Source organism: Eutrema salsugineum, unplaced genomic scaffold, assembly GCF_000478725.1.
Source record: "Eutrema salsugineum unplaced genomic scaffold, Eutsalg1_0 scaffold_13, whole genome shotgun sequence".
Taxonomy (NCBI): Eukaryota; Viridiplantae; Streptophyta; class Magnoliopsida; order Brassicales; family Brassicaceae; genus Eutrema; species Eutrema salsugineum.
The window spans coordinates 3,789,126-3,811,273 of record NW_006256885.1 but is presented as its reverse complement, the minus strand read 5'-3'; the positions used below and the strand labels follow the sequence as shown (position 1 = coordinate 3,811,273).

Here is a 22,148-nt window from a genome sequence, read left to right as displayed (position 1 = left end):
GCCACCAAATCAACTTTGCATTAATAAACCCTTCTTCTTCTTCTTCCCCAAATCCCCCCAACAAAAAAAAAACAAATAATAATATGGAGACGTTATCAAGAAGCCTAAGCAAGAGCTTAGGAGAATTGTTAACGAGCAGTAGTAATAATTTCTCAAGGAGAAGCGGTTCGGTCGATGATCATGACGAGGAAGCTCTTAAATGGGCTGCTCTCGAGAAACTTCCAACCTTCACTCGTCTTCGTACGACTATCATCCAACCTCATGATCTCGTCGACGTCACCAAGCTCGGCGTCGATGATCGCCAGAAGTTCATTGATTCTATCTTCAAAGTCACAGAGGAAGATAACGAGAAGTTTTTGAAAAAATTGAGGAAACGAATCGATAGGTATTTATTAATCTAGATTTTGGCAGGACTAATTGTTTCAGACATGCAACCGATCTATTTGCAAAGTGTTACGATTCTGATTGAAAACAAAATTTTGTATACAGTATATATTGGGTCGTTCATTTTTTTTAAAAAAAATTTCAACTTAAAGTATGTCATTGATATAAAATCTACAAATTATCCTGTTTTATTATATTTTCATTATATTTAACAACACCCGAGTTTAATTCAAATTCTAGTTGGAGTCTCTTTATTAAAGATTGTGAGATTTCTAACATATATACAAAATTATGACAGGGTGGGGATAAAGCTACCGACCGTGGAAGTGAGATTCGAGAAATTGACGATAGAGGCGGATTGTCACATCGGAAAAAGAGCTCTTCCCACATTACCTAACGTTGCCTTAAACATTGCAGAGAGAGGCCTTCGTTTATTTGGTTTCAACTTTGCTAAAACCACTAAACTCACTATCCTTAGAGACGCCTCTGGTATCATTAAACCCTCACGGTAAATTAACTTGAGATTTACTATTCCTGCTTTATATCGATTTTAATTATTTTCATATGATGTATGGTTTTGGTGGGTTGCAGGATGACACTTTTATTAGGTCCACCATCATCAGGGAAAACAACTCTTTTGTTGGCTTTAGCTGGAAAATTGGACCCAAGCTTAAAGGTGAAACAACACATGATTATCTACAAATTATAGGAAGAAGAGTAATATGATTTTCTAATTAAGCTGATTAATGAAATGGACAGGTGACAGGGAGAGTAACATACAATGGGCATGGATTAGATGAAATTGTGTCACAGAAAACATCAGCATACATAAGCCAAAACGATGTTCATATTGGAGTCATGACTGTCCAAGAGACACTTGATTTCTCTGCTAGGTGCCAAGGCATTGGCACTAGATACGGTAATTATCACTTTTTTCCCACTAGTTTTGTTTTTGTTACTGTTTTTTTTTTTGTTGTCATCCATTTATAATCGAATTTAGCTAATTAAATTAAGAAAATTCAAATGTTTTAGATTTGTTAAGCGAGTTGGTGAGGAGAGAGAAGGAAGCAGGGATCTTGCCCGAACCGGAGGTGGATCTCTTTATGAAGTCCATCGCAGCTGGGAATGTCAAGAGCAGTCTCATCACAGACTACACTCTCAAAGTAATGATCTCACTTTAACATATAGCGCGATTTTGTCGAATATAGTATAAAGATTTAATAGATCTCTAATGATATAGAGTGTAAGGTTAAAATCTAATCACTTAGTTAAGGTATAATTAGTGGTAGGATTTTGGTGTTTTAGTTTTTATATTTTTGTAAGTTTTTAACAAAAAGAAAAAAAATTAGGAAATTTGGGTTGAAGGCTTTAACAGGTGTCTTTCCCTAGCCGAGTGCCAATATTTAAATTTATTATGATTCACTAACAAGTAGGGAGATATAATACAATCAGTTAACAAAAAATAATTAATGACTAGTACATAACAGATTAAAAGTATTCTTCATCTCAAATACTAACTCACGCAAGTAGTGGACCCTACATTTACCTACTTCTTTCTACTTTTTACCTAAAAGTCAAAGTTTTAATCAGGTTTCACCAAATAACCCCCAATAATTCCAGAAATAGACAATTTAAGTCTATTTTGTTTGACAATTTCTGGTAAATATTGAATTATTTTCAGATACTAGGGCTTGACATGTGCAAAGATACGGTGGTCGGAGACGAAATGACAAGAGGAATTTCTGGTGGTCAAAAGAAAAGAGTCACAACAGGTCTACTTTCCCCTTTTTTCACCTTCTTCGATCCATGATAACTCCATGAGTCACGACGCACACGATTATAACCTAGTTTTCTTAATCCCAAAAAAAAAAAAAAAAACAGGAGAAATGATAGTGGGACCAACAAAGACATTGTTCATGGACGAGATATCGACAGGTCTAGACAGTTCAACAACGTACCAAATAGTGAAATGCCTTCAAGAAATTGTTCGGTTCACAGACGCAACGGTTCTAATGTCCTTGTTACAACCAGCTCCCGAAACCTTCGAGTTATTCGACGACATCATTCTATTGTCCGAAGGCCAAGTCGTGTACCAAGGTCCACGTCACCATGTTCTTTCTTTCTTTGAATCTTGCGGTTTCAAGTGTCCCGATCGCAAAGGCACCGCCGATTTCTTGCAAGAGGTCTTACAGAATTGACCCTTATTTTGTTTTTTTTTTATTATTATAAAAGAATATCAATCTGACTCACTTAGTCACTTGCCTTGGTGAACAGGTAACTTCAAGGAAAGACCAAGAGCAATATTGGGCAGACACGACAAAACCATACACATACATTCCCGTCTCCGAATTCTCCAAACGATTTAGAACCTTCCATGTCGGAGCCAATCTTGAAAACGATCTATCTGTCCCTTACGACAGATTCAAATCACATCCAGCTGCTCTCGTCATCAACAAACACTCTGTTCCCAAATCTCAGCTCTTCAAGATCTGTTGGGACAGAGAAGTGCTTCTCATAAGACGCAACGCTTTCTTCTACGTTTTCAAGACCGTTCAGATCATTATAATGGCCTTGATCGCATCGACCGTGTACCTGAGGACGGAGATGGATACAAAGGACGAGAATGACGGAGCCGTCTACATTGGTGCACTGATGTTCTCCATGATCGCTAACATGTTCAATGGATTTGCGGAGCTTTCTTTGATGATTCAAAGACTTCCCGTGTTCTACAAGCAACGAGACCTTTTGTTTCACCCTCCTTGGACCTTTACTCTTCCAACATTTCTCTTAAGCATTCCTATCTCCCTCTTCGAATCCGTTGTTTGGGTCAGCATTACGTATAACTTGATCGGATTTGCTCCCGAACCCACCAGGTGATTATGATTCTTGAAGCAGAATTTTTTTAACTTGTTACATTTTTCTCTAGTGATGTTAGCTCACTCAACTGGTGGTGATTTGAGATGCAAAACATCTATAGAGACTTGACTTCGAGTTCTAGTTCATTAATCAATGCAGTTTACATATCTTGAAAATATTAGTGTTCAATGGATCCAAGTTTCCTAATTATGAAAAACTAAATCTAAAAAAAACAAAATCTTTTGTTTATGGCAGGTTCTTGAAGCATTTATTGGTGATATTTCTGACACAGCAAATGGCTGGTAGTATTTTTCGATTCATTGCGGGAACTTGTAGATCGATGATTCTTGCTAATACCGGAGGATCTCTAGTTATTCTCCTCCTCTTCTTGCTTGGAGGATTCATTGTTCCTAGAGGTTATATATATACAACTTATACATCAAAAAACATTATCAAGCTGATTTTAAGAATTCTACATGTTTTGACGACAATTTAAACTACTTGGTCTTGAATCTTGATGATATATGTTAATAGGTGAGATTCCGATATGGTGGAAATGGGCTTACTGGGTTTCACCAATGGCTTACACTTATGATGCTTTAACTGTCAACGAAATGCTTGCTCCTAGATGGATGGATCAACCGGTAAACAACTGCAACCAACATTTCCACTATAGTTACTAAAATGTCATTAACTTCTTCCTTTTTTTCTCACTTTCTTAAATCCAATTATTGATTAATCAACTCTCTTTTACTTGCATTGCAGTCTTCTGATAATTCCACGAGGTTGGGATTGGCTGTTCTTGGGATTTTCGATGTATTCACGGATCCAAGCTGGTACTGGATCGGGGTAGGAGCCATTCTCGGGTTTACGATTCTCTTTAACGTCCTTGTCACCTTTGCTCTTGCATTCTTAAACCGTAAGGTTCACCTATATTGATTGTTTTTGTTTCTATTAGAATCTGATTTCTACGATAACTTGAGACAAACGTAATACACAGAGAAAAATATACTCAGAGCCAATTGGTTTTTATATGGAAACAAATGAACCTTGATTTTTCTTTTTGTTCCTTCTTCATCACGTTTTCTTGATATCCCAGCACTTGAGAAGCCGCAAGCCATCGTTTCTAAAGAGAATGCTGAGGAAAACAGAGCCGAGAATGGCTCAGAGAGTAGAAGCACTTACGTGAAAAGAGGAATGGTTCTACCTTTTACTCCTTACACAATGTCATTTGACAACGTCAACTACTACGTCGATATGCCTAAGGTAACACCAAAACCAAAACCCTTGTTCCATTAAATGTATTGAAACTGAAACAATATATATTGTTTATTTAACCTTAAAACAACAAACAGGAAATGAAGGAACAAGAAGTTGCGCAGGATAAGCTTCAGCTGCTGAGGGAAGTGACAGGAGTGTTTAGGCCAGGTGTATTAACAGCTCTGATGGGAGTAAGTGGAGCTGGTAAAACCACTTTAATGGATGTTTTGGCTGGTAGAAAGACAGGTGGATACATCGAAGGAGACATCAGGATCTCTGGTTTTCCTAAAAGACAAGATACTTTTGCAAGAATCTCTGGTTACTGTGAACAAAACGATATCCATTCGCCACAAGTCACTGTCAGCGAGTCTCTCATCTACTCTGCTTTCCTTCGTCTCCCAAAAGAAGTCACCAAAGATGAGAAAATGGTATTGCTTCTTCTCGCAATTTCACACCATTATTTTAGATCAAAATCTCAGCCATTGATGACTCACGCATGCACCTAACTTTTGTAGAGATTTGTGGACCAAGTGATGGAGTTAGTAGAGCTAAAGAGTCTAAAAGACGCTATAGTGGGGCTTCCAGGGATCACAGGATTATCAACAGAACAGAGGAAGAGACTTACAATCGCAGTGGAATTAGTGGCGAATCCATCTATAATCTTCATGGATGAGCCGACTTCAGGGCTTGACGCGAGGGCTGCAGCCATTGTTATGAGGACAGTGAGGAACACAGTTGACACAGGAAGAACTGTTGTCTGCACAATCCACCAGCCTAGCATTGATATCTTTGAATCTTTTGATGAACTTCTGCTTATGAAGAGAGGAGGACAAGTGATTTACGCTGGTCCTGTTGGCCGAAACTCCCACAAGATTATCGAATATTTCCAGGTTAGATTCTAAATTTTGATAGGAATAATCTCACATTGAAAATTCCTGATCACTACTCGTTTGTGAAAAACTACAGGCAATTCCTGGAGTTCGGGAAATAAAAGAGAAGTATAATCCGGCGACATGGATGCTAGAAGTGAGCTCAATGGCTGCAGAAGCCAAGCTTAAGATAGATTTTGCTGAGCATTACAAAACATCATCCTTATACCAGTAAGTTAAACATAAGACACAAAAAGTCTAATCAATTCACAAGAGTTTACGACTAAATTACTAGAACTGATCTTGGTGTAGACAAAACAAGAAACTTGTAAAGGAGCTAAGCACACCGCCACAAGATGCAAAAGATTTATATTTCTCTACGCAGTTCTCACAATCATTGTTAGGACAATTCAAATCTTGTCTATGGAAACAGTGGATAACTTACTGGAGAACCCCAGACTACAATCTAGCCAGATTTTTCTTTACATTGGTTGCAGCTCTCATGGTTGGATCAATTTTCTGGAAAGTTGGCACAAAAAGGTTTGTTCAAGGACCTTAAGGCCTGTAAAAAGCTCGTATATGAGTTACTTCATACTTACGTAAACCCTATATCATTTATTGTACGGACAGGGGCAGTGCAAATGATCTTACAAAGGTTATTGGAGCAATGTACGCTGCGGTTTTATTCGTGGGCATAAACAATTCCACATCTGTCCAACCGATCGTAGCCGTGGAACGAACTGTGTTCTATCGAGAAAGAGCTGCTGAAATGTACTCTGCTTTACCCTATGCCCTAGCGCAGGTGAGATTAACCTAGAACCGAGCATACTTACTTGGTGAACAAGAAATCTTATAATGCTAGTAAATTAACTAAATTTTCTTCGTTGGATTCAGGTGGTATGCGAAATACCGTACGTGCTGATCCAAACTACGTATTATACGCTGATTATATACGCAATGTTGTGTTTTGAATGGACATTGGTCAAATTCTTTTGGTTTTATTTCGTATCATTCTTCTCCTTTCTCTACTTCACATACTACGGGATGATGGCTGTCTCCATCACCCCTAACCAGCAAGTCGCAGCTGTTTTCGCTGGAGCTTTCTACGGACTTTTCAACCTCTTCTCCGGTTTTCTCATCCCTAGACCGGTTAGTTTTGGTTACTTTTCTCGCAAGAAAGCTTAAACCCTATAGGGTTTTTTTTCTTCTTTTGATTCTATTGTAAGTTGTTTAACTTTTCCGCAGAGAATTCCGAAATGGTGGATATGGTACTACTGGATCTGTCCAGTAGCTTGGACTGTGTATGGATTGATTGTTTCACAGTACGGTGACGTAGAGGATACGATTAAGGTTCCGGGTATGATGAAAGATCCGACGATAAAGTGGTACATTGAGAACCATTACGGGTACGACCCGAATTTTATGGGCTCAATTGCTGCTGTGTTAGTGGGCTTCACTGTCTTTTTCGCTTTCATGTTTGCCTTCGGCATCAAAATGTTAAATTTCCAACAAAGATAGATGGGTTGATAGTCAAATGCGTTTGTATAATTTTATTTTTTATGGATTGTTAAAGATTGATTATGAAAATGATGGGAGAAAAAGAAAGGATATTATGACAAGGATAATAATTTATTATTTATGATCGTCCAAATCTCAATCACATTTTGTGTCAACCAAAGAACTAAATGTGCTTTAATCATCATTATGATAACATCCATTCCCTTTAAATCTAGACCACTTGATCCATCTCATATTGAAAACGTGTTTCTTCTTATATGTGGATAGATCGCCTCACAAGTGGATTACAAGAAAATGTATAATTTATTACCTTTCATGACAGATTTAGATTATATAATATTATCCTCAACATCTTAAAACAATTATTTGATTATCTTGGTTATCAGAACTGAATTTGTCGGTAACAATTTTTCTATATAAAAAAAAATATCCTAAACAACGAGAGAGATGGAGAGGATTTAAAAAAATTTGTTTGTTATCATGAACGAAAATTTCCAGGTAAGATAAGATAAAATAAAGGGAAAGCTTATAATTAGTAACTTTTAACACGAATTCAACGTACGATCCACCACAATCCTCTCTCGTCTTTCACATCTCAAAATACCCAAATTACCCTTCCTTCTTCTTTCCATAAGAAATCAAAACCAAGTCGTCATCTTTTTTTCTTGTTTGTTTTTCCATGGTTGTAATTACACATCTCTCTTCTATTATCTCTTTCTAATTTTCCTCGAATTTGTGTATACGCAAAACCTGTTTTACAGAGCATTTATTACGAAAAGTGTTTCGCTTTTTTTTGTTTGTTTGTGTCTTTTGCGGATGACTCGTCGGTGTTCGCATTGTAGCAACAATGGGCACAATTCTCGCACGTGTCCTACGCGTGGGGGTGGCACGTGCGGTGGAAACGGAGGTGGTGCAGGAGGAGGATCTTCCTCCTCCGCCGTGAAGCTGTTCGGCGTGCGGTTAACGGATGGTTCGATTATAAAGAAGAGTGCGAGTATGGGCAACCTCTCGGCATTGGCCGTCGCAGCAGCGGCTGCGCACCACCGTTTATCTCCGTCGTCTCCTCTAGCGACGCCGAATCATCACAACGATTCGCCGTTATCGGATCACGCTCGGTACTCTAACCAACATAACGAAGGGTATTTATCCGATGATCTAGCTCATGGTTCTGGCTCCATTCACCGTCGAGGGGAGAGGAAGAGAGGTGAAATAATCATCCTTCGTTTATTGGGTTTCACATTTAATCTATAAAGTATCTGTTTTTTTGTGAAATCTGGGTTCGTGGTTGCAAATCGTTAGCTAAAGTTTTGAACTTTGCAATTGAAACTGTTCTATAGGTCTAGTGTTACCTGTTTCAATCCTTGGTGATGCAAGAGATGATTTTTTTTTCCATGTTTGTGGGAGACTTTATGCTGTTGAATTTGCTATCGGTTATTAGAGAAATCGATTGGGTCTTACCGGTTTGTGAAACTGTTGGGAATAAACCAGATGAAGCTTATTGCAGGACAACAATCTTTACAGTGTTTGATTCTTTTATTTGTCTGTCAAGATGGGGAATCGTTGTTTCGACATTATCTCTTTTGTGGATCAAAGTCTATGGTTATATGTGTTTGAAGTTGAAAGGGTTTAGTGTTCTTACATTCTGATATGGTTTTACATGTAAATTTTGGGCTTACAGGTGTTCCTTGGACCGAGGAGGAACACAGGCTATTCTTAGTCGGTCTTCAGAAACTCGGGAAAGGAGATTGGCGCGGGATTTCAAGAAATTATGTAACTTCAAGAACTCCCACGCAAGTGGCAAGTCATGCTCAAAAGTATTTCATTCGCCATACTTGTTCTAGCCGCAGGAAAAGACGTTCTAGCCTCTTCGACATGGTTACAGATGAAATGGTTAGCTTCATCTCTTCATGATTTGAGTTTATTATATGGAAGACGCTTATATTGAAATATCTCCTCTGTTTTGCCTTCTTTAGGTAACCGAGTCATCGCCAACACAGGAAGACCAAACCATAAACCAGTCCCCTCCAAGCAAGGAACCGGAAAACAAAACCCACCTTCCTTCACTAGAGCTTTCACTTAACAATACTACAGAACCTGAAGCGGTCATAGCCACGGCGACACCACAGGAGAAACCAGAAGAAGCCGTAGAACCATCAATGCTAGTCCAGGGAGGCTTTTTTCCTCCTTGTTTTCCAGTCACTTACACGTTCTGGCTCCCTGCGACTTCCACTTCACTTCACGCAACAGAACATTCTTTAGAAGCTGAGGCTTCTTCTCAGAAACATCAGGTCCTAAAACCAAAACCTGAATTTGCTAAAGAACGTGTAAACATGGACGAGCTGGTCGGCATGTCTCAGCTTCGCATAGGAATGGCGACAAGACATGAAACCGAAGCTTCTCCTTCTCCATCTCCACTATCTCTGAATCTAATAGGGGAGCCCTCAAGGCCATCGGCGTTTCACACTAATGGCTCGGTTAATGGTTCAGATTTGAGTAAAGGCAACAGCGCAATTCAGGCAATCTGAAAAAATCTTGTTGGTGGTTCAAGAATGAAGAAGGAAGGCCCTGACCAGATTAAACCAGAGCATGTTCCTGGTTTTAGACGAAACAAACCAAGGCATAAACCATTAGAGACAGTGGCAGACTCACGAGATGAAGGGATTATACCGGTTGAATTTGGAAAACTGTAATTGTTTCACTAGTAGTTTGTGGCTGATTTGGTCAAAAATTTTTACTATTGACTCTCCTAAAAACGTTTAGCCCTTATCATTGACAACATTAATTCAATTTTCTATTTAAAATGATATTATTTGTGAAACCGATGAGTAATAATTTTTTTTAAAAAAATATACTCCTATGTTTTATGATCATTTTTACTATCATTTTTTAAAAAAAAATTGTTGTCATGTATACACATATACAGTATATCTATAACACGTATAAACCTAAGCCATACTAACTATGATATGAATAAACCTATATATCTACTTTCATAAATGATTTCAATAGTTTGGTACCATGGTTAAATAAAATATGATGAATAATCAAAATTTCATTCTTAAAAATAGTGCATAACAAATATTTTTTTATTTTTAGCCTTTCAAATTTTAATATTAGCTCTGGTTTCATGACCTGGATAAAAATAATATCTGAGTCTGCCGAGAAAAAAAAATACTTGCAAAAAAGAGAAAAAAAACAGAGCAAACTGTAACGACAGACTTACCAAACAGTCAAAAACGTTTCTAAGCATTACGTCATACTTTTTTTTGGGTGTAAATGTTAAGATATATACCATTTTCTGAGTTTCCATGTTACAAGAGTAACTTATTCCTAATCGCCTCATACATTTCTAAGCATCATTTTACATGTCACGGCATACAATATTAGTATATTACCCTTCATTTACTGTCACATCATATTTTTCACTATTTAGAGATTAGACAATAAGATATGTTACAATTTACAAATCAAATATTTATGGCCACCGTTCAACCATTTCTACTGTTAAATGTTCGACTCGAACATTAAATTGGATATAAGCCAAAAAAAAAGAAAAGAAGAGAGTATTTGTTCTTTGGTGTGAAGCTGCTTTCAGCAATGGCAAAGCCCAAATCAAATCAGCAATGAGGACAGAGAGAAGAATCAATGCTGCGTTGGGAATAATTTCAAAGAAAAAGGACCCTAAAGTCGAATTTTGTAAATGATTGCAACTTTGCCCCCCACAAATTCCTAAAAGATATTCCAAACAAGCCACTCTCTAAATAGTAAAATTGTGTGTACATTTCTCTAAATGTTGATCACTTTTAGCTATGTTCCTTTCTTGTGCTTCAATGTACCGTCTCTTTCGCTTCTTGAACGACCAGTACGGAATTTATATCCAGATGTTTTTGTTCTTCTAGTTTATGTTCTCAATAACTTATGTCTAGAGACTACTACACACGGTACGTACTAGAGAGTATCTTGTGGAATGACCGAATGAGAATGGTGGTCTCTAGGGATGATTAAAGGGAATGGTGGTCTCCAGTATTAATAAGTAGCTTATACATCTAATCTAATGTGTTGGCTACCCACTGTGACAGCTATCTATGATATTCTACCTAGAGTTCTAAAATCTCAGTTGATACTTAAAGTGCCCAAAGAATTTTATAACAATGCCAAAATCGTGTTTTTAGAAGGATTCATCACTAAATCTTTCGATCTGCGTCAAACCCTCTGATAAATGCTCATATACTATGTAAACCCATATGTCTATGCGCTTCAACATTCAACAAACCATGCACGAGGTAAATATTCTCAAGCAATCAGTAAACCCAAATCATCAAACCACACTAAGCGACAGCAACAATCTTATTAAGAACAATAATTCGATGCATTTATTAGTTCTTCATCTCTATGAAGGTACTTTTAATTTTGTTTAATTACGTATTTGGAACCAAAAGTAGATGCAATTATGAATGATACGTACTTGTCCCTTTAATAAGAATTATGTGTTCTTTCTTAATTTACAAACTATGACATATGAAAAAAAAAAATCATATGATATGGACAGTCATAAGTTTCTCAGAAAATGGATCATAAATTTACACGATACATTAGTATATAAACAAAATTTGCTTTGGAATTTATTTTAAGTCTATACTATTTGTCTATTTACACTTTTATATAGTATAGTTCGATCTCTACTTAAATCCTAATTAATAAATTGCATATGTCAAACCAGTTCACAAATGACAAACGAAGCTATATTTTCTGTTTAGCATATGAAACTCGTTTTCCTGGTTGTGCAGCCTCATCTTTAACAAACAGTGGCGACCTTCAACCACGTACGACAGCTACTCAAAATTTAGTTGGGATGAGTAAATGAAATTTTGATATTAACATGTTATGTCGGAAGGCGGTCCCCTATGATTTAACGTAAACTCGGCTCTATTTTTCTATTTTACTTTTACGATTATGATTAGTCATTATCGGTCGAATTATTTGGTTTTTAATCATTTCATGGGATTATAGCTTTTTCGGTTTGGGGGGGGGGGGGAATCATGTTCATAATATCAAGGTGTAATTATTCATGAAAATGATAGAGGATACATGTTTAGCATATACTTTATCTAAGGGAATGATAGATGATTGAAGGTAAGGCTTTCAAATATTGTGAAAATTTTGAATTTACATTGTTGAGAAGGAAATTTTAATAGAGTGATCAGCACAATTAAAGAAAATTCTGTTTCCGTGTCGACATTCTATTTTTTTTCACTAGTCATCTTCAATCACGAACCAGTCAACATTGTGCCCTTTACAAATTAAAATACGTAGTTCAAATTAGGTGCTAATAGCTACTTGAAATGACTTTAGTAGCAAAAATTCGCATCATGTAGATCCAACAAAAAAATCTCATGACAACATTCCGAAGAATATCTATCGTTTATTAAATCAATTAATAAAAAATCTATTAATCTTTCAATCATATGGAACAAATAGTGGAACAAGCTAGCCTTCTAAAGCATCACAAGACTGATTTTTTCTTGAATATGGGTCTAAGTTATATTGTTAACCTGGCCTATAGACTATAGTTTAGTAATTTTCTAATAATATATGGAAATTAAATTTCTAAATATTATCCTCCAGCGAGTTGATTATTCATTGGTACACAGATGATGAATAATGAGCTCGTGATACTTACAGTTAGAGAGCCTTAAAGCTTAGAAATATACAAAATATAATAATAAATAATATCTTAAGAAGATTAAAATGATACTGTAGAAATTTACCTTGTTAGATACTTAAATTTTAATCTCGATAATTGACTAAAATCTTGTTAAACAAGTTGCCGATACAGTGATATTAGTAGCCACGCTGCTTTTATGAAGCAATGCTAGAACATCTCGTGAAAAAAAAAATATTTAACACATATTTAAAAATACACAGAAATATCATAAAATCGATCTGTTTATATTATAACTTTATCTTTAAAGTAGATAAAATGTAGAGTATTAACATTTAATATAAATTAACAAAGAGAGTATTAACATTTAGTATAAATTAACAAAGATTTGTTAGATTTAATCACTTGTGTTTTCATGATGTTAAACCTTACAATTTTTGCATGAGTTTTTCTTAAAAATGTTGGTATAATGTATTGCTATTCATGTTACAAGGAAGGTCGGAATTAAGGAGAATAATCGAGATGAGACAGCAAGCAATAATCAAACTGATATTCTAAACCCACTTACACCCAAAAATATGTAGTAGACAAGTCTTGATGTGAAATTGGTTTGGTGGACGGAGGAATAAATAAAGTTGTAAATTTTGTATATAATCAATCTCTCTCTCTTCTGTAATTCGATCTCACGATGCTTGTCTGAGAGAGAAAGAGACAGAGACAGAGAGAGAAGGAACAAATTATGCTGTAATGATAAAAAAGATCTTATGTGTCTTTGTGTCAATCATTTAGATCACACTCGTTATGTGCTCTGCTTTTGGTTCAGTTTTTTCCTTTGTAGATACTAGTGCCTTATTTCCAATAACAGAAATTTATGGTTTATTATTAGTGTATTTTTTGTTGGCCATATGTATCTTATTCTCTCTTCTTTTTTTTGGTCTCGTATCTCATATCCTCCATCAACTTCAAACTTTATCAACTATTATAAAAAAAAAACAAAGTATATAGAAGTATGAACCGCACGCATCCGCACAAGCACTAGTTTTTCCTCGGAACAAGACACCCTCTTACTTGCACACAACTTCAATTTTTTTAACAAACTTCCAGTGTTTGTTTTGCAGCGATCGAAGGGAAAATATATCAAATAGAAACTTCTGATGATACCCTCAACTTGGTTTAGTTTTTTTGTTTGTTTTTTATTTATTTGATGTTTAGTACAAGAAGTTTCTATACAATAAAAAGTGGTATAATTATATATACATAGTTTGAATGTTTTGAGTACAGAAATCACAACCACAAACAAAAATAAGAGAACGATGATAGTAAACAAAACTTGGTGAACACATGTATTAAATAAATATTCAGTAATTAATCGAGACAGAAATGGTCATTTATTGGTTGAGAATATATTTATCTCGAAGTCTATACCTTTTTTTCAGATTATTAGTTTTCTTTTACACTTTCAGAAATATTCTTGTTCCAAATACATCTTATAAGTATATTTTTTTTATTCTTTATAAAAAAGTATATATTTTGCCCCCATTTCCAAAGATGTGCTTCGTATAGTAACAACGTTCAGTGTTTAGGTTCTGTTCGAGATTTACCTGTTTCTATAATGTACATAATTAAATAATGTTATTAATTTATTCGTCATTCATGAGATCCTTTAATTAATTCAGAAGCAATTTATTTATTTTTTTAAATGGCCATTATAATAGATCGATCATCTTCAGTACTTTTTTTTCTTCATAATTAATTGACACATAATTAAGTAACAATCTACTTTGAGTAATCCTCTCCAATCTTTTTTTTGGTAAAATAATCCGCTCATATCTTGAAATCTCATAGTCTAAACTTAAACATACATATTAACTTATATCACGAGATTTTGTTTTTTAAGGGATTATATCACGATACATACCATTCGATATTTCGATACCATTCAAAATATAATTAAATATGTTATATCGAGAAATCCATCCATTTGTCATGGAAATAAGCTGATAATAACGAATACACATTTTTCTTTGTAGTATATAATTCTCATGTTCCCTTACGTTGCAGGTTCCCATCATTTTTATTAATATTCTCTTCTCTTTTCTGCTTTCTCTTTTTTTGATGTAATATGAAATTGATAATTTATATTCTATTTTCCCTTATATATATACCTCGGCTGTCCATCGTTTGGGTATTGCATTGCCATTCGAATTACCTAAGATAACAAAAATAATTAAGAGATAGATTTTCTCACTTATTGGTATCTCAAAAATTTAAACAAAAATGCAGAGGCAAGTGGCACTTATTAAGCAGTCCCTCTTTGATCAGGTTTTTTTTTGGTTTTTCTCACTTGTATTTTTGTAGTATTTTATATTCGTCCTAGTTTTGAGTTTCTTCTAAGAAAAAGAAAATTACTTAAAAGTTCAAATGAAAATGCATGCAGGGATATCTCGACGATCAATTCATGGAACTAGAAGAGCTCCAAGATGATGCAAACCCTAATTTTGTTGAAGAAGTTGCAACATTATACTTCAAAGATTCAGCTCGTTTAATAAATAACATTGACCAAGCTTTGTGGGTACCTTTAGTTTTACATATTTATTCTTCTATTTTTTGCACAAGAATTTGGGGTTGTTGATATACGAGAATTACTTTAACAATGCAGGGAAAGAGGATCATTTGATTTCAATCGGCTGGATAGTTACATGCATCAGTTCAAGGGTAGCAGCACGAGGTCATTTCCCCCCTGAGCTCTAATAATTTGTACTTATAGAAATGCGAATAATTGAGTACTTGAAATGTTGAGTGTAGCTAGCACCCTTAACCAAAAAAAAAAGTAATACAAGCACACTAAAATTTATTCCATTCCTATTCATGATTCAATGACGGAATTTAATTTACTAGACTCGACGTAATTTTGTTTTCGGATTCTAGTTTGTACTGCTATTAAATACTAGAATTGATTAAACGTAATTTATAATGACATAATGTGCATTTTTTTCCTCTTTTGTAGCATTGGTGCGAGTAAGGTGAAAACCGAATGCACTATGTTTAGGGAATACTGCAGAGCTGGAAATACTGAAGGGTACTTTAGTCATTCAACTTATACTTCGTGCTTCTCGTTTTTCATACGTAATAGATAAACTCATGGGATCAAGATTAAAATAAAAAGAATATGGCGTTACTTAAGCAAATCAACTTAACCTTGAAACATTTGCTTTGTTTTTAAATCCCCACGCACTAATTAACATCCTCGGTATTCCGTACATGCGACGAGTGCAGATGCTTGAGGACATTCCAGCAACTGAAGAAAGAGCACGCAACGTTAAGAAAGAAGCTTGAACATTATTTCCAGGCAAGCCAACGATTAATTATGCTTAATGAATCACACAAATTACATATGTGATCACTGATCAGTATCATTAATCAATTTTTGATTTGTTTAACTTATTTAACGAAATTAAATTTTGTCCGAACAGTTGGCAAGACAGGCGGGGCCTAAGGAGACAGCACGTAGGCCAAAGTAAGAGAGAGATAAATGAGGAATCGTCGGCGATTTTTGTAGTAGAAAATACTAGTATAATAAATAGTTCCTGATTGACCAAAAAAAAATAAAAATAAATAGTTCCTGATCAATGTACGTTATAAAGAAGTTATTGGATTTTAATATGATGTATGTTAATAAACGGTCCAAATTTCTCAATGTCTTTTTCCTTATATGGCTAATATTCTCCTTAGAGATTGATTATATTTAAGATTACATCTTATTCGTAGCGATTTGGCTTCCACTAATAACGGCATAAAGAAAATAGTCGATAAAAACAAATAAACAGTGCATTTATCGATTGATTCGATTCGACTTTTACCATGAATAAGACATTACTTTATTTCATTAAATTAGGCACTTCGAAGTACTCTCTACTGCTACTGGTACTGTTTATAAAAGCGTAAAAAACGTAGAAGGATTAGTTAGATGCAAACTATTTAAAGCTAGCTAATGCTATAATTCTTGAATTTTCTATAAGAATCTATTAAAATAACACTTTCCATTTTTCATACGCATGGGGAAAACAAAAACGAAAACAAAAAATCTCGATGCAGAAAAATAAATCATATGTTTTCTTAAATTGGTCCAACATTTGCGTAAAGTATTAGGTTATTTATTTCAAGTTCTTCCGCGTAAAGTATACACTAGATACACAGTAACGCTGACTTTTAGAAGCAGATAGCAGCAATAAATTTCTCTGCCGAAAGAAAAAAAAGGAAAACAGAACAGCCTAATATTACATAACTAGATGTTAGTTCTTGATATTTATGAACTAATTATTTTAATTAAATTCCAAAGCGACGTATAACCACTCTCATTTATTAGCCTAGCAGTAGCTTATATTATCTCACTCACTCTCACAACCTCCATCTTCCTCACTTTAAACACAGGCCAGATCCTATTTATGGCATCCATGTGCACCTTTTTTGCCACTTAAAGGTAAATTCAATACTAAAATTACCTATAAAATTAAATTTGAAAGAACAGGCTGGTTCAATTGTTTCCACGAATCAAAAATAGTTGGAAAAATATTGAATAAGAGAGAGAGAGAGAGAGGGTTGACACAACATTGAAGTAAATTAACTCCTAACCTCTTTGTCTTTGGTGTAAGCTTCTTCTCTCTATGTATATATATAAATCAAAGTACACACCATTCACACATACCAAACCAAGAAAATGGATCATCACACGACGTCGTTTTTGCTTCTCCTCTTGGTCTCTACCTTCTCCATTCTCCAAATTTCGTTTGCCCAAGACGTTCCAACGACTCTTGTTCCTGCAATTATGACATTCGGAGACTCTGTAGTCGATGTCGGAAACAACAACTATCTTCCGACCCTTTTCAGAGCTGATTACCCTCCTTATGGCCGTGATTTTGCTAACCACAAACCCACCGGTCGTTTCTGCAACGGCAAATTAGCCACTGATATTACCGGTAAAAGCTTTTACTTCTATCCCAAGTAATCTTTTGAAGCTGCTTGAAACTGATTCTTTTAGTGTGTGCGTGTGTTTTTCTTTGCTCTCTATAACAGCTGAGACTTTAGGCTTCACTAAGTACCCACCAGCTTATCTAAGTCCAGAAGCTTCAGGCAAGAATCTTCTCATTGGTGCTAATTTCGCTTCTGCAGCTTCAGGTTACGATGACAAAGCCGCTCTTCTCAATGTGAGGAGTCACTGTTACTTTCTTCTTTGATATGTTTTCTTTGTTTTTTTTTTCTTTCTATTCTGACTTCTTTTTTCTTCTTTATTTGTGCAGCATGCGATCCCTTTGTATCAGCAAGTTGAGTACTTCAAGGAATACAAGAGCAAGCTCATAAAAGTTGCAGGAAGCAAAAAATCTGATTCGATCATAAAGGGAGCAATCTATCTCTTAAGCGCAGGAAGCAGTGACTTCGTTCAAAATTATTATGTGAATCCTTTCCTTTACAAAGCCTACACTCCTGATCAGTACGGATCTATGCTTATCGATAACTTCTCTACATTTATTAAGGTAACATGTTATTTTCATTCTCCTTCTCCTTCTCTGTTTCTTTTTCGTTTTGGTTATGCTCTGTTTCCAGTTTCAAAGAGGAGATTGTGACTCTCTGTTAATTGCAGCAAGTGTATGCGGTTGGAGCAAGGAAGATCGGTGTGACTTCTCTTCCTCCAATGGGATGTCTTCCAGCTGCAAGAACCCTTTTCGGTTTCCATGAAAAAGGCTGTGTTTCAAGACTCAACACAGATGCTCAACAATTCAACAAGAAGCTTAACGCAGCTGCTTCAAAGCTTCAGAAGCAATACTCTGGTCTTAAGATTGTTGTCTTCGACATATTCACCCCACTCTATGATCTTGTTCAGTCCCCTGCCAAATCTGGTAATTAAGTCACAACAATGGACTGACATATTATTCTAACATTTCTGGTTGCTGATCTACTTTTAGACAATCCAGCATGACACATATTCATCTTTATTTCCCAACAGGATTCACGGAAGCAACAAAAGGATGTTGTGGAACAGGAACAGTCGAGACAACTTCGCTCTTGTGCAACCCCAAATCGTACGGGACATGCTCCAATGCTACTCAGTATGTGTTCTGGGACAGTGTTCATCCTTCTGAAGCTGCAAATGAGATTCTTGCCACTGCTTTAATCGGACAAGGCTTCTCTCTTCTCGGTTGATCTCTAAGTATTATTTGTCTTTTTCTCTTTGGAAATCGCTGTATCTGTCAAATCTTTGAGTCATACATTTATTTCGCTTTGAATTATATGTATCAAACCACCACCGTTTACTACAAATGAAATTGTTATGATTACTACTTTAAGAAAACCAAAAGTTGCGAACACCTAATACCAGAAACTATACACAACCTCCATCTGCATGTTCATTTGTACAAAAACAAAACGATTAAAAGGCTTTGTGATCTAAATGTCTACAGATCCAAGCTCTAGAGATCTATACCATATGTCTATATGTGATGAGTAAAAACTAATGAAGAGAGAGTTCTACGCAGTGAGAAAGCTCAAGCCAAATGTTAAGCAACTTCAGTTTTTCTCTGCCGTCTTATTTGGTGACAACATCGCCATCAATTCCGCTGATTTTTTTCCAAGTTCTTCCGCAGATGTCTTCGCTTTGGAGCAAGTGGATGCCTTTAAATTTTGGTTACCCTTCTCCTTAAAGACCAATTTCTGTTTAGCACCACCACTCTTGGCAAAGGTATAAACCTGCAGAAATTTATCAACTTAAAGATATAAACTTTCAACTGTGCAAACATTTTGAACTAATTCAACACAAAAAGTCCGGGAGATATGAAAGATTCAGCACATATGTTGTTAATGAAGATGAGAAGAGAAAGAGCATACCGGGTTTCTGTAGACTAGTTGCACTGATCGTCTCTGCTTCAGATGAGCTTGGCCAGCTGGAACCTGAGTTAAAAATGGGAGTGTGAGAGGTCTTAATGCAAAATAATGGTTTCGTGTTTGTTTTGAAGATGCAGATAAATGCTTACATAGGTGGCGATTTTCTGTTGACCCAACATTTGTGGTAACTGAGTTCCCATATAGTAATAAGATGCCCCAATATGGAATGGCTGCAAATAACCATATGAGCTAGGCATAGATGGAGGGACTGGCTGAGCTGGTGCAGGGATTGGCTGAACTGGTGCAGGGACTGGCTGATGAGCTGGTGAAGGGGCAAGAGGAGCTTGCGTGTAATGGCGCTGTTGTACTTGATGATACTGCTGCATCCTCTTGAACCGATCCTCTTTGCGTTCAGCAACTCGAACAACAAGTGATTTTCCATCAACTACAAACCCTGTAAGCAGTAGTAGTAATCAGTATATCATCAGCCTCTTTTCGACGTCAACAAGTGGTTTAGAGGAAAGATAAACTATGTTAGTTTAGTTATAGTTTACCATTGAGCTCTCTTTTAGCCTTTTGGGACTCTTCAAGGTTAGAGTAACCCACGAAGCCGAATCCTTTACATTTGCCATTTTCATGGCGCATCACTTTGGCGGAGACTACTTTCCCACAGCTTCCAAATATTTCTCGCAGCTTTTTTTCGTCGACTGATTCACTCAGGTTCTTCACGTACAGGCTAAACTTGGCAGTAAAGTTGTCCCTGTATTTTTGTTTCAGCATCTCCATCCTTTCAGCTTTTCTCAGAGCCCTTCCAACAAACAATTTCTTGGATCCTAATCGTGAAAGAAATGTTCTAAAATCAGAAACTCTGGTCTAATAACAATGTATGTTCTAAAGTCAGAAACTCTGGTCTAATAACAATGTAATAAGTACTAGGTGCAGACAAAGGCGTAGGGTTACCAAGTTGTTTTCCACAGAGAGATTCCACAGCTTTCTTAGCATTTTCTGGATGGCAGAAGTCAACAAATCCGAAACCTCTAGATCGTCCCATACCATCCCTCATAACCACAACACTAGAGACGGTCCCGTACTGAGAAAACAGTCCATGTAGAACATCCTCTGTGACATCTTCGATTAGATTCTTCACATAAACGTTTGTGAATTCTTGATTTCCTGACATAGCTGATCTTTCATTCCTGTTGACGAACTTGGCTACAAACCTAAGAAAGAAACACACCAAGTAAACAAACAAACATTCAATTAATAAGAAACCGTGCTTTAAGGAAGAAGTATGTACACTTTACAACTTACAGTTTCATGCCATCAACCATAGAGCCATGGAGGGCAGAACGAGCAGCTACAGCAGATTGCTCTGTATTAAACTGAACAAACCCAAAACCTTTACTCTGGCCATTCTCTTCAGCGACTTTGCAAGAAAGTATCGCTCCATAGGGGCTAAACAGACGCTCTAAGCAAATGCTAGTGATCGAGCTGTTGAGATTCTTAACAAAGAGGTTTCCGAAACCACTACGACGACGGTATGCAAGATCTCTCTGAGACCACATCATCCGCATTGCCTTTCCCTTCAAATCGGTGTGGTTTAAGCGAGCCATAGCATTCGATGCTAATCCAGAGAAGCAGCAAGAAACATGAAACAAAGTGATTCATCAATCGCAAGACATGAATACAATTCTGAAGAAAACCTAAATCGGATAATCTGGGAGAAAAGCGAAGAATCGCTAGGTGTTAATCAACACAGAGATGATTAATTTCGAAGACATAAAGAGATAGTATACGAACATGGAAACGGATACACATTTGGGGAAATTTCTAGGGTTCGTACGAGAAATTTGGGATTACATGAAAAAAAAGGGGGAAAAATAGACGAACGAATTGAAACGACTGTATGTACACAAGAACATGAGCGAGTCCGAAATCAGAAACCATAACATGAAACCAAGACACCAAAATCGAAGATTAGAGAGAAGAAATGAGGACGGGGATTTTCTTACCGGTGAAAGGTGAGTCGAAGTTGACGTAAGCGTAGCACATAGATTTTCCGGTGACCGAGTTGCGGCAAAGATGGACGGAGACGGCAGGAACAGTCGTAGAGAACTTGCAGATGAGGTCTTCCTCCGTCACATCGGGACTAAGATCACCGACGTAAAGCGATGCAAAGCTTGAGGAATGCCGGTTTTCTAGCGCCTGCATATCCGATTTCACGAGCGCCATGGTTGTTCGTAAATCTTTCTCTGTAGAAAAAAATAGGACTGAGCAACTTTTTCCAAGAAAGTGAAGAAGAGAGAGAATCTGCAGGAAAAGGAAAAAAAATGGAGAAGACGAGCGAAGTGGAAGAAGCAGAGAGGTCTTTTGTCTTTGTGTGTGTATATATATACACAGTTATGTGTATATATCGTTCCGTTATAACCGTCATGATAGCGAAGTGACCAGCACACACAGACTCGCAGAGTCGGCGGGTACGATTTTTGTACGGAGAGTACACGCGCTGCGAGTATGATTCAGTATAAACTCGCGCTATTTTGTTCATCCCAAATGTCAAGATTACGAGCCCAATTAAAAATGACGTTAAAAAAAAAAATACGAGCCCAATTAAAAATTTATAATTATGAGTGAGATTAACAAAGAGGGTTGAACAGAAAAAAAATGAGACTAAAAATAAGTTATTTTCATTCCTAGCATAATTCCTTTTCATATTTAGGAGC

The 22,148-nt window shown here is 36.3% G+C and overlaps 5 protein-coding genes across 5 annotated transcripts; 4 read left to right on the top strand and 1 right to left on the bottom strand.

Annotated features, from left to right (window-relative positions):
• On the top strand, positions 1-6,959 carry LOC18024370 (ABC transporter G family member 29). Its single transcript, XM_006406780.2, has 19 exons — positions 1-385; positions 683-892; positions 976-1,060; positions 1,144-1,303; positions 1,417-1,547; positions 2,066-2,156; positions 2,266-2,567; positions 2,659-3,257; positions 3,496-3,656; positions 3,775-3,884; positions 4,006-4,159; positions 4,340-4,506; positions 4,596-4,928; positions 5,016-5,390; positions 5,467-5,600; positions 5,682-5,909; positions 6,000-6,171; positions 6,264-6,518; positions 6,615-6,959. The coding sequence occupies exons 1-19, from the start codon at positions 84-86 to the stop codon at positions 6,885-6,887; spliced, it is 4,242 nt and encodes a 1,413-aa protein (XP_006406843.1). The 5' UTR covers positions 1-83; the 3' UTR covers positions 6,888-6,959.
• Positions 6,960-7,525: 566 nt separating this feature from the next.
• Positions 7,526-9,705, top strand: LOC18024369 (transcription factor MYBS3). Its single transcript, XM_006406779.2, has 3 exons — positions 7,526-8,091; positions 8,566-8,777; positions 8,861-9,705. The coding sequence occupies exons 1-3, from the start codon at positions 7,704-7,706 to the stop codon at positions 9,410-9,412; spliced, it is 1,152 nt and encodes a 383-aa protein (XP_006406842.1). The 5' UTR covers positions 7,526-7,703; the 3' UTR covers positions 9,413-9,705.
• A 5,031-nt stretch (positions 9,706-14,736) lies between these two features.
• LOC18024368 (histidine-containing phosphotransfer protein 4) lies at positions 14,737-16,228 on the top strand. The gene is made up of 6 exons (XM_006406778.2): positions 14,737-14,871; positions 14,987-15,117; positions 15,209-15,277; positions 15,557-15,628; positions 15,826-15,898; positions 16,023-16,228. The coding sequence occupies exons 1-6, from the start codon at positions 14,827-14,829 to the stop codon at positions 16,068-16,070; spliced, it is 438 nt and encodes a 145-aa protein (XP_006406841.1). The 5' UTR covers positions 14,737-14,826; the 3' UTR covers positions 16,071-16,228.
• Positions 16,229-17,227: 999 nt separating this feature from the next.
• Positions 17,228-18,901, top strand: LOC18024367 (GDSL esterase/lipase APG). Its single transcript, XM_006406777.2, has 5 exons — positions 17,228-17,525; positions 17,623-17,753; positions 17,847-18,080; positions 18,188-18,443; positions 18,551-18,901. The coding sequence occupies exons 1-5, from the start codon at positions 17,267-17,269 to the stop codon at positions 18,745-18,747; spliced, it is 1,077 nt and encodes a 358-aa protein (XP_006406840.1). The 5' UTR covers positions 17,228-17,266; the 3' UTR covers positions 18,748-18,901.
• A 137-nt stretch (positions 18,902-19,038) lies between these two features.
• Positions 19,039-21,657, bottom strand: LOC18024366 (polyadenylate-binding protein 6). The gene is made up of 7 exons (XM_006406776.2): positions 21,438-21,657; positions 20,737-21,049; positions 20,386-20,645; positions 19,980-20,258; positions 19,575-19,879; positions 19,429-19,491; positions 19,039-19,290 (listed from the first exon to the last, which is right to left on the bottom strand). The coding sequence occupies exons 1-7, from the start codon at positions 21,655-21,657 to the stop codon at positions 19,111-19,113; spliced, it is 1,620 nt and encodes a 539-aa protein (XP_006406839.1). The 3' UTR covers positions 19,039-19,110.
• Between the last annotated feature and the right edge of the window lie 491 nt (positions 21,658-22,148).

Excerpts from the sequence above, each read along its gene's own strand:
- LOC18024370 (XM_006406780.2), top strand. The coding sequence starts at position 84 with ATGGAGACGTTATCAAGAAGCCTAAGCAAGAGCTTAGGAGAATTGTTA. Across the intron at positions 3,657-3,774 it reads AGGATTCATTGTTCCTAGAG|GTGAGATTCCGATATGGTGG; the intron begins GTTATATATATA and ends ATATGTTAATAG. Across the intron at positions 4,929-5,015 it reads TCACCAAAGATGAGAAAATG|AGATTTGTGGACCAAGTGAT; the intron begins GTATTGCTTCTT and ends TAACTTTTGTAG.
- LOC18024369 (XM_006406779.2), top strand. The coding sequence starts at position 7,704 with ATGACTCGTCGGTGTTCGCATTGTAGCAACAATGGGCACAATTCTCGC. Across the intron at positions 8,092-8,565 it reads TCGAGGGGAGAGGAAGAGAG|GTGTTCCTTGGACCGAGGAG; the intron begins GTGAAATAATCA and ends TTGGGCTTACAG. Across the intron at positions 8,778-8,860 it reads ACATGGTTACAGATGAAATG|GTAACCGAGTCATCGCCAAC; the intron begins GTTAGCTTCATC and ends TGCCTTCTTTAG.
- LOC18024368 (XM_006406778.2), top strand. The coding sequence starts at position 14,827 with ATGCAGAGGCAAGTGGCACTTATTAAGCAGTCCCTCTTTGATCAG. Across the intron at positions 15,118-15,208 it reads AATAACATTGACCAAGCTTT|GGAAAGAGGATCATTTGATT; the intron begins GTGGGTACCTTT and ends TTAACAATGCAG. Across the intron at positions 15,899-16,022 it reads AGCTTGAACATTATTTCCAG|TTGGCAAGACAGGCGGGGCC; the intron begins GCAAGCCAACGA and ends TTGTCCGAACAG.
- LOC18024367 (XM_006406777.2), top strand. The coding sequence starts at position 17,267 with ATGGATCATCACACGACGTCGTTTTTGCTTCTCCTCTTGGTCTCTACC. Across the intron at positions 17,754-17,846 it reads ACAAAGCCGCTCTTCTCAAT|CATGCGATCCCTTTGTATCA; the intron begins GTGAGGAGTCAC and ends TTATTTGTGCAG. Across the intron at positions 18,081-18,187 it reads ACTTCTCTACATTTATTAAG|CAAGTGTATGCGGTTGGAGC; the intron begins GTAACATGTTAT and ends TGTTAATTGCAG.
- LOC18024366 (XM_006406776.2), bottom strand. The coding sequence starts at position 21,657 with ATGGCGCTCGTGAAATCGGATATGCAGGCGCTAGAAAACCGGCATTCC. Across the intron at positions 21,050-21,437 it reads CTTCGACTCACCTTTCACCG|CATCGAATGCTATGGCTCGC; the intron begins GTAAGAAAATCC and ends TCTCTGGATTAG. Across the intron at positions 19,880-19,979 it reads GGCTAAAAGAGAGCTCAATG|GGTTTGTAGTTGATGGAAAA; the intron begins GTAAACTATAAC and ends TACTGCTTACAG.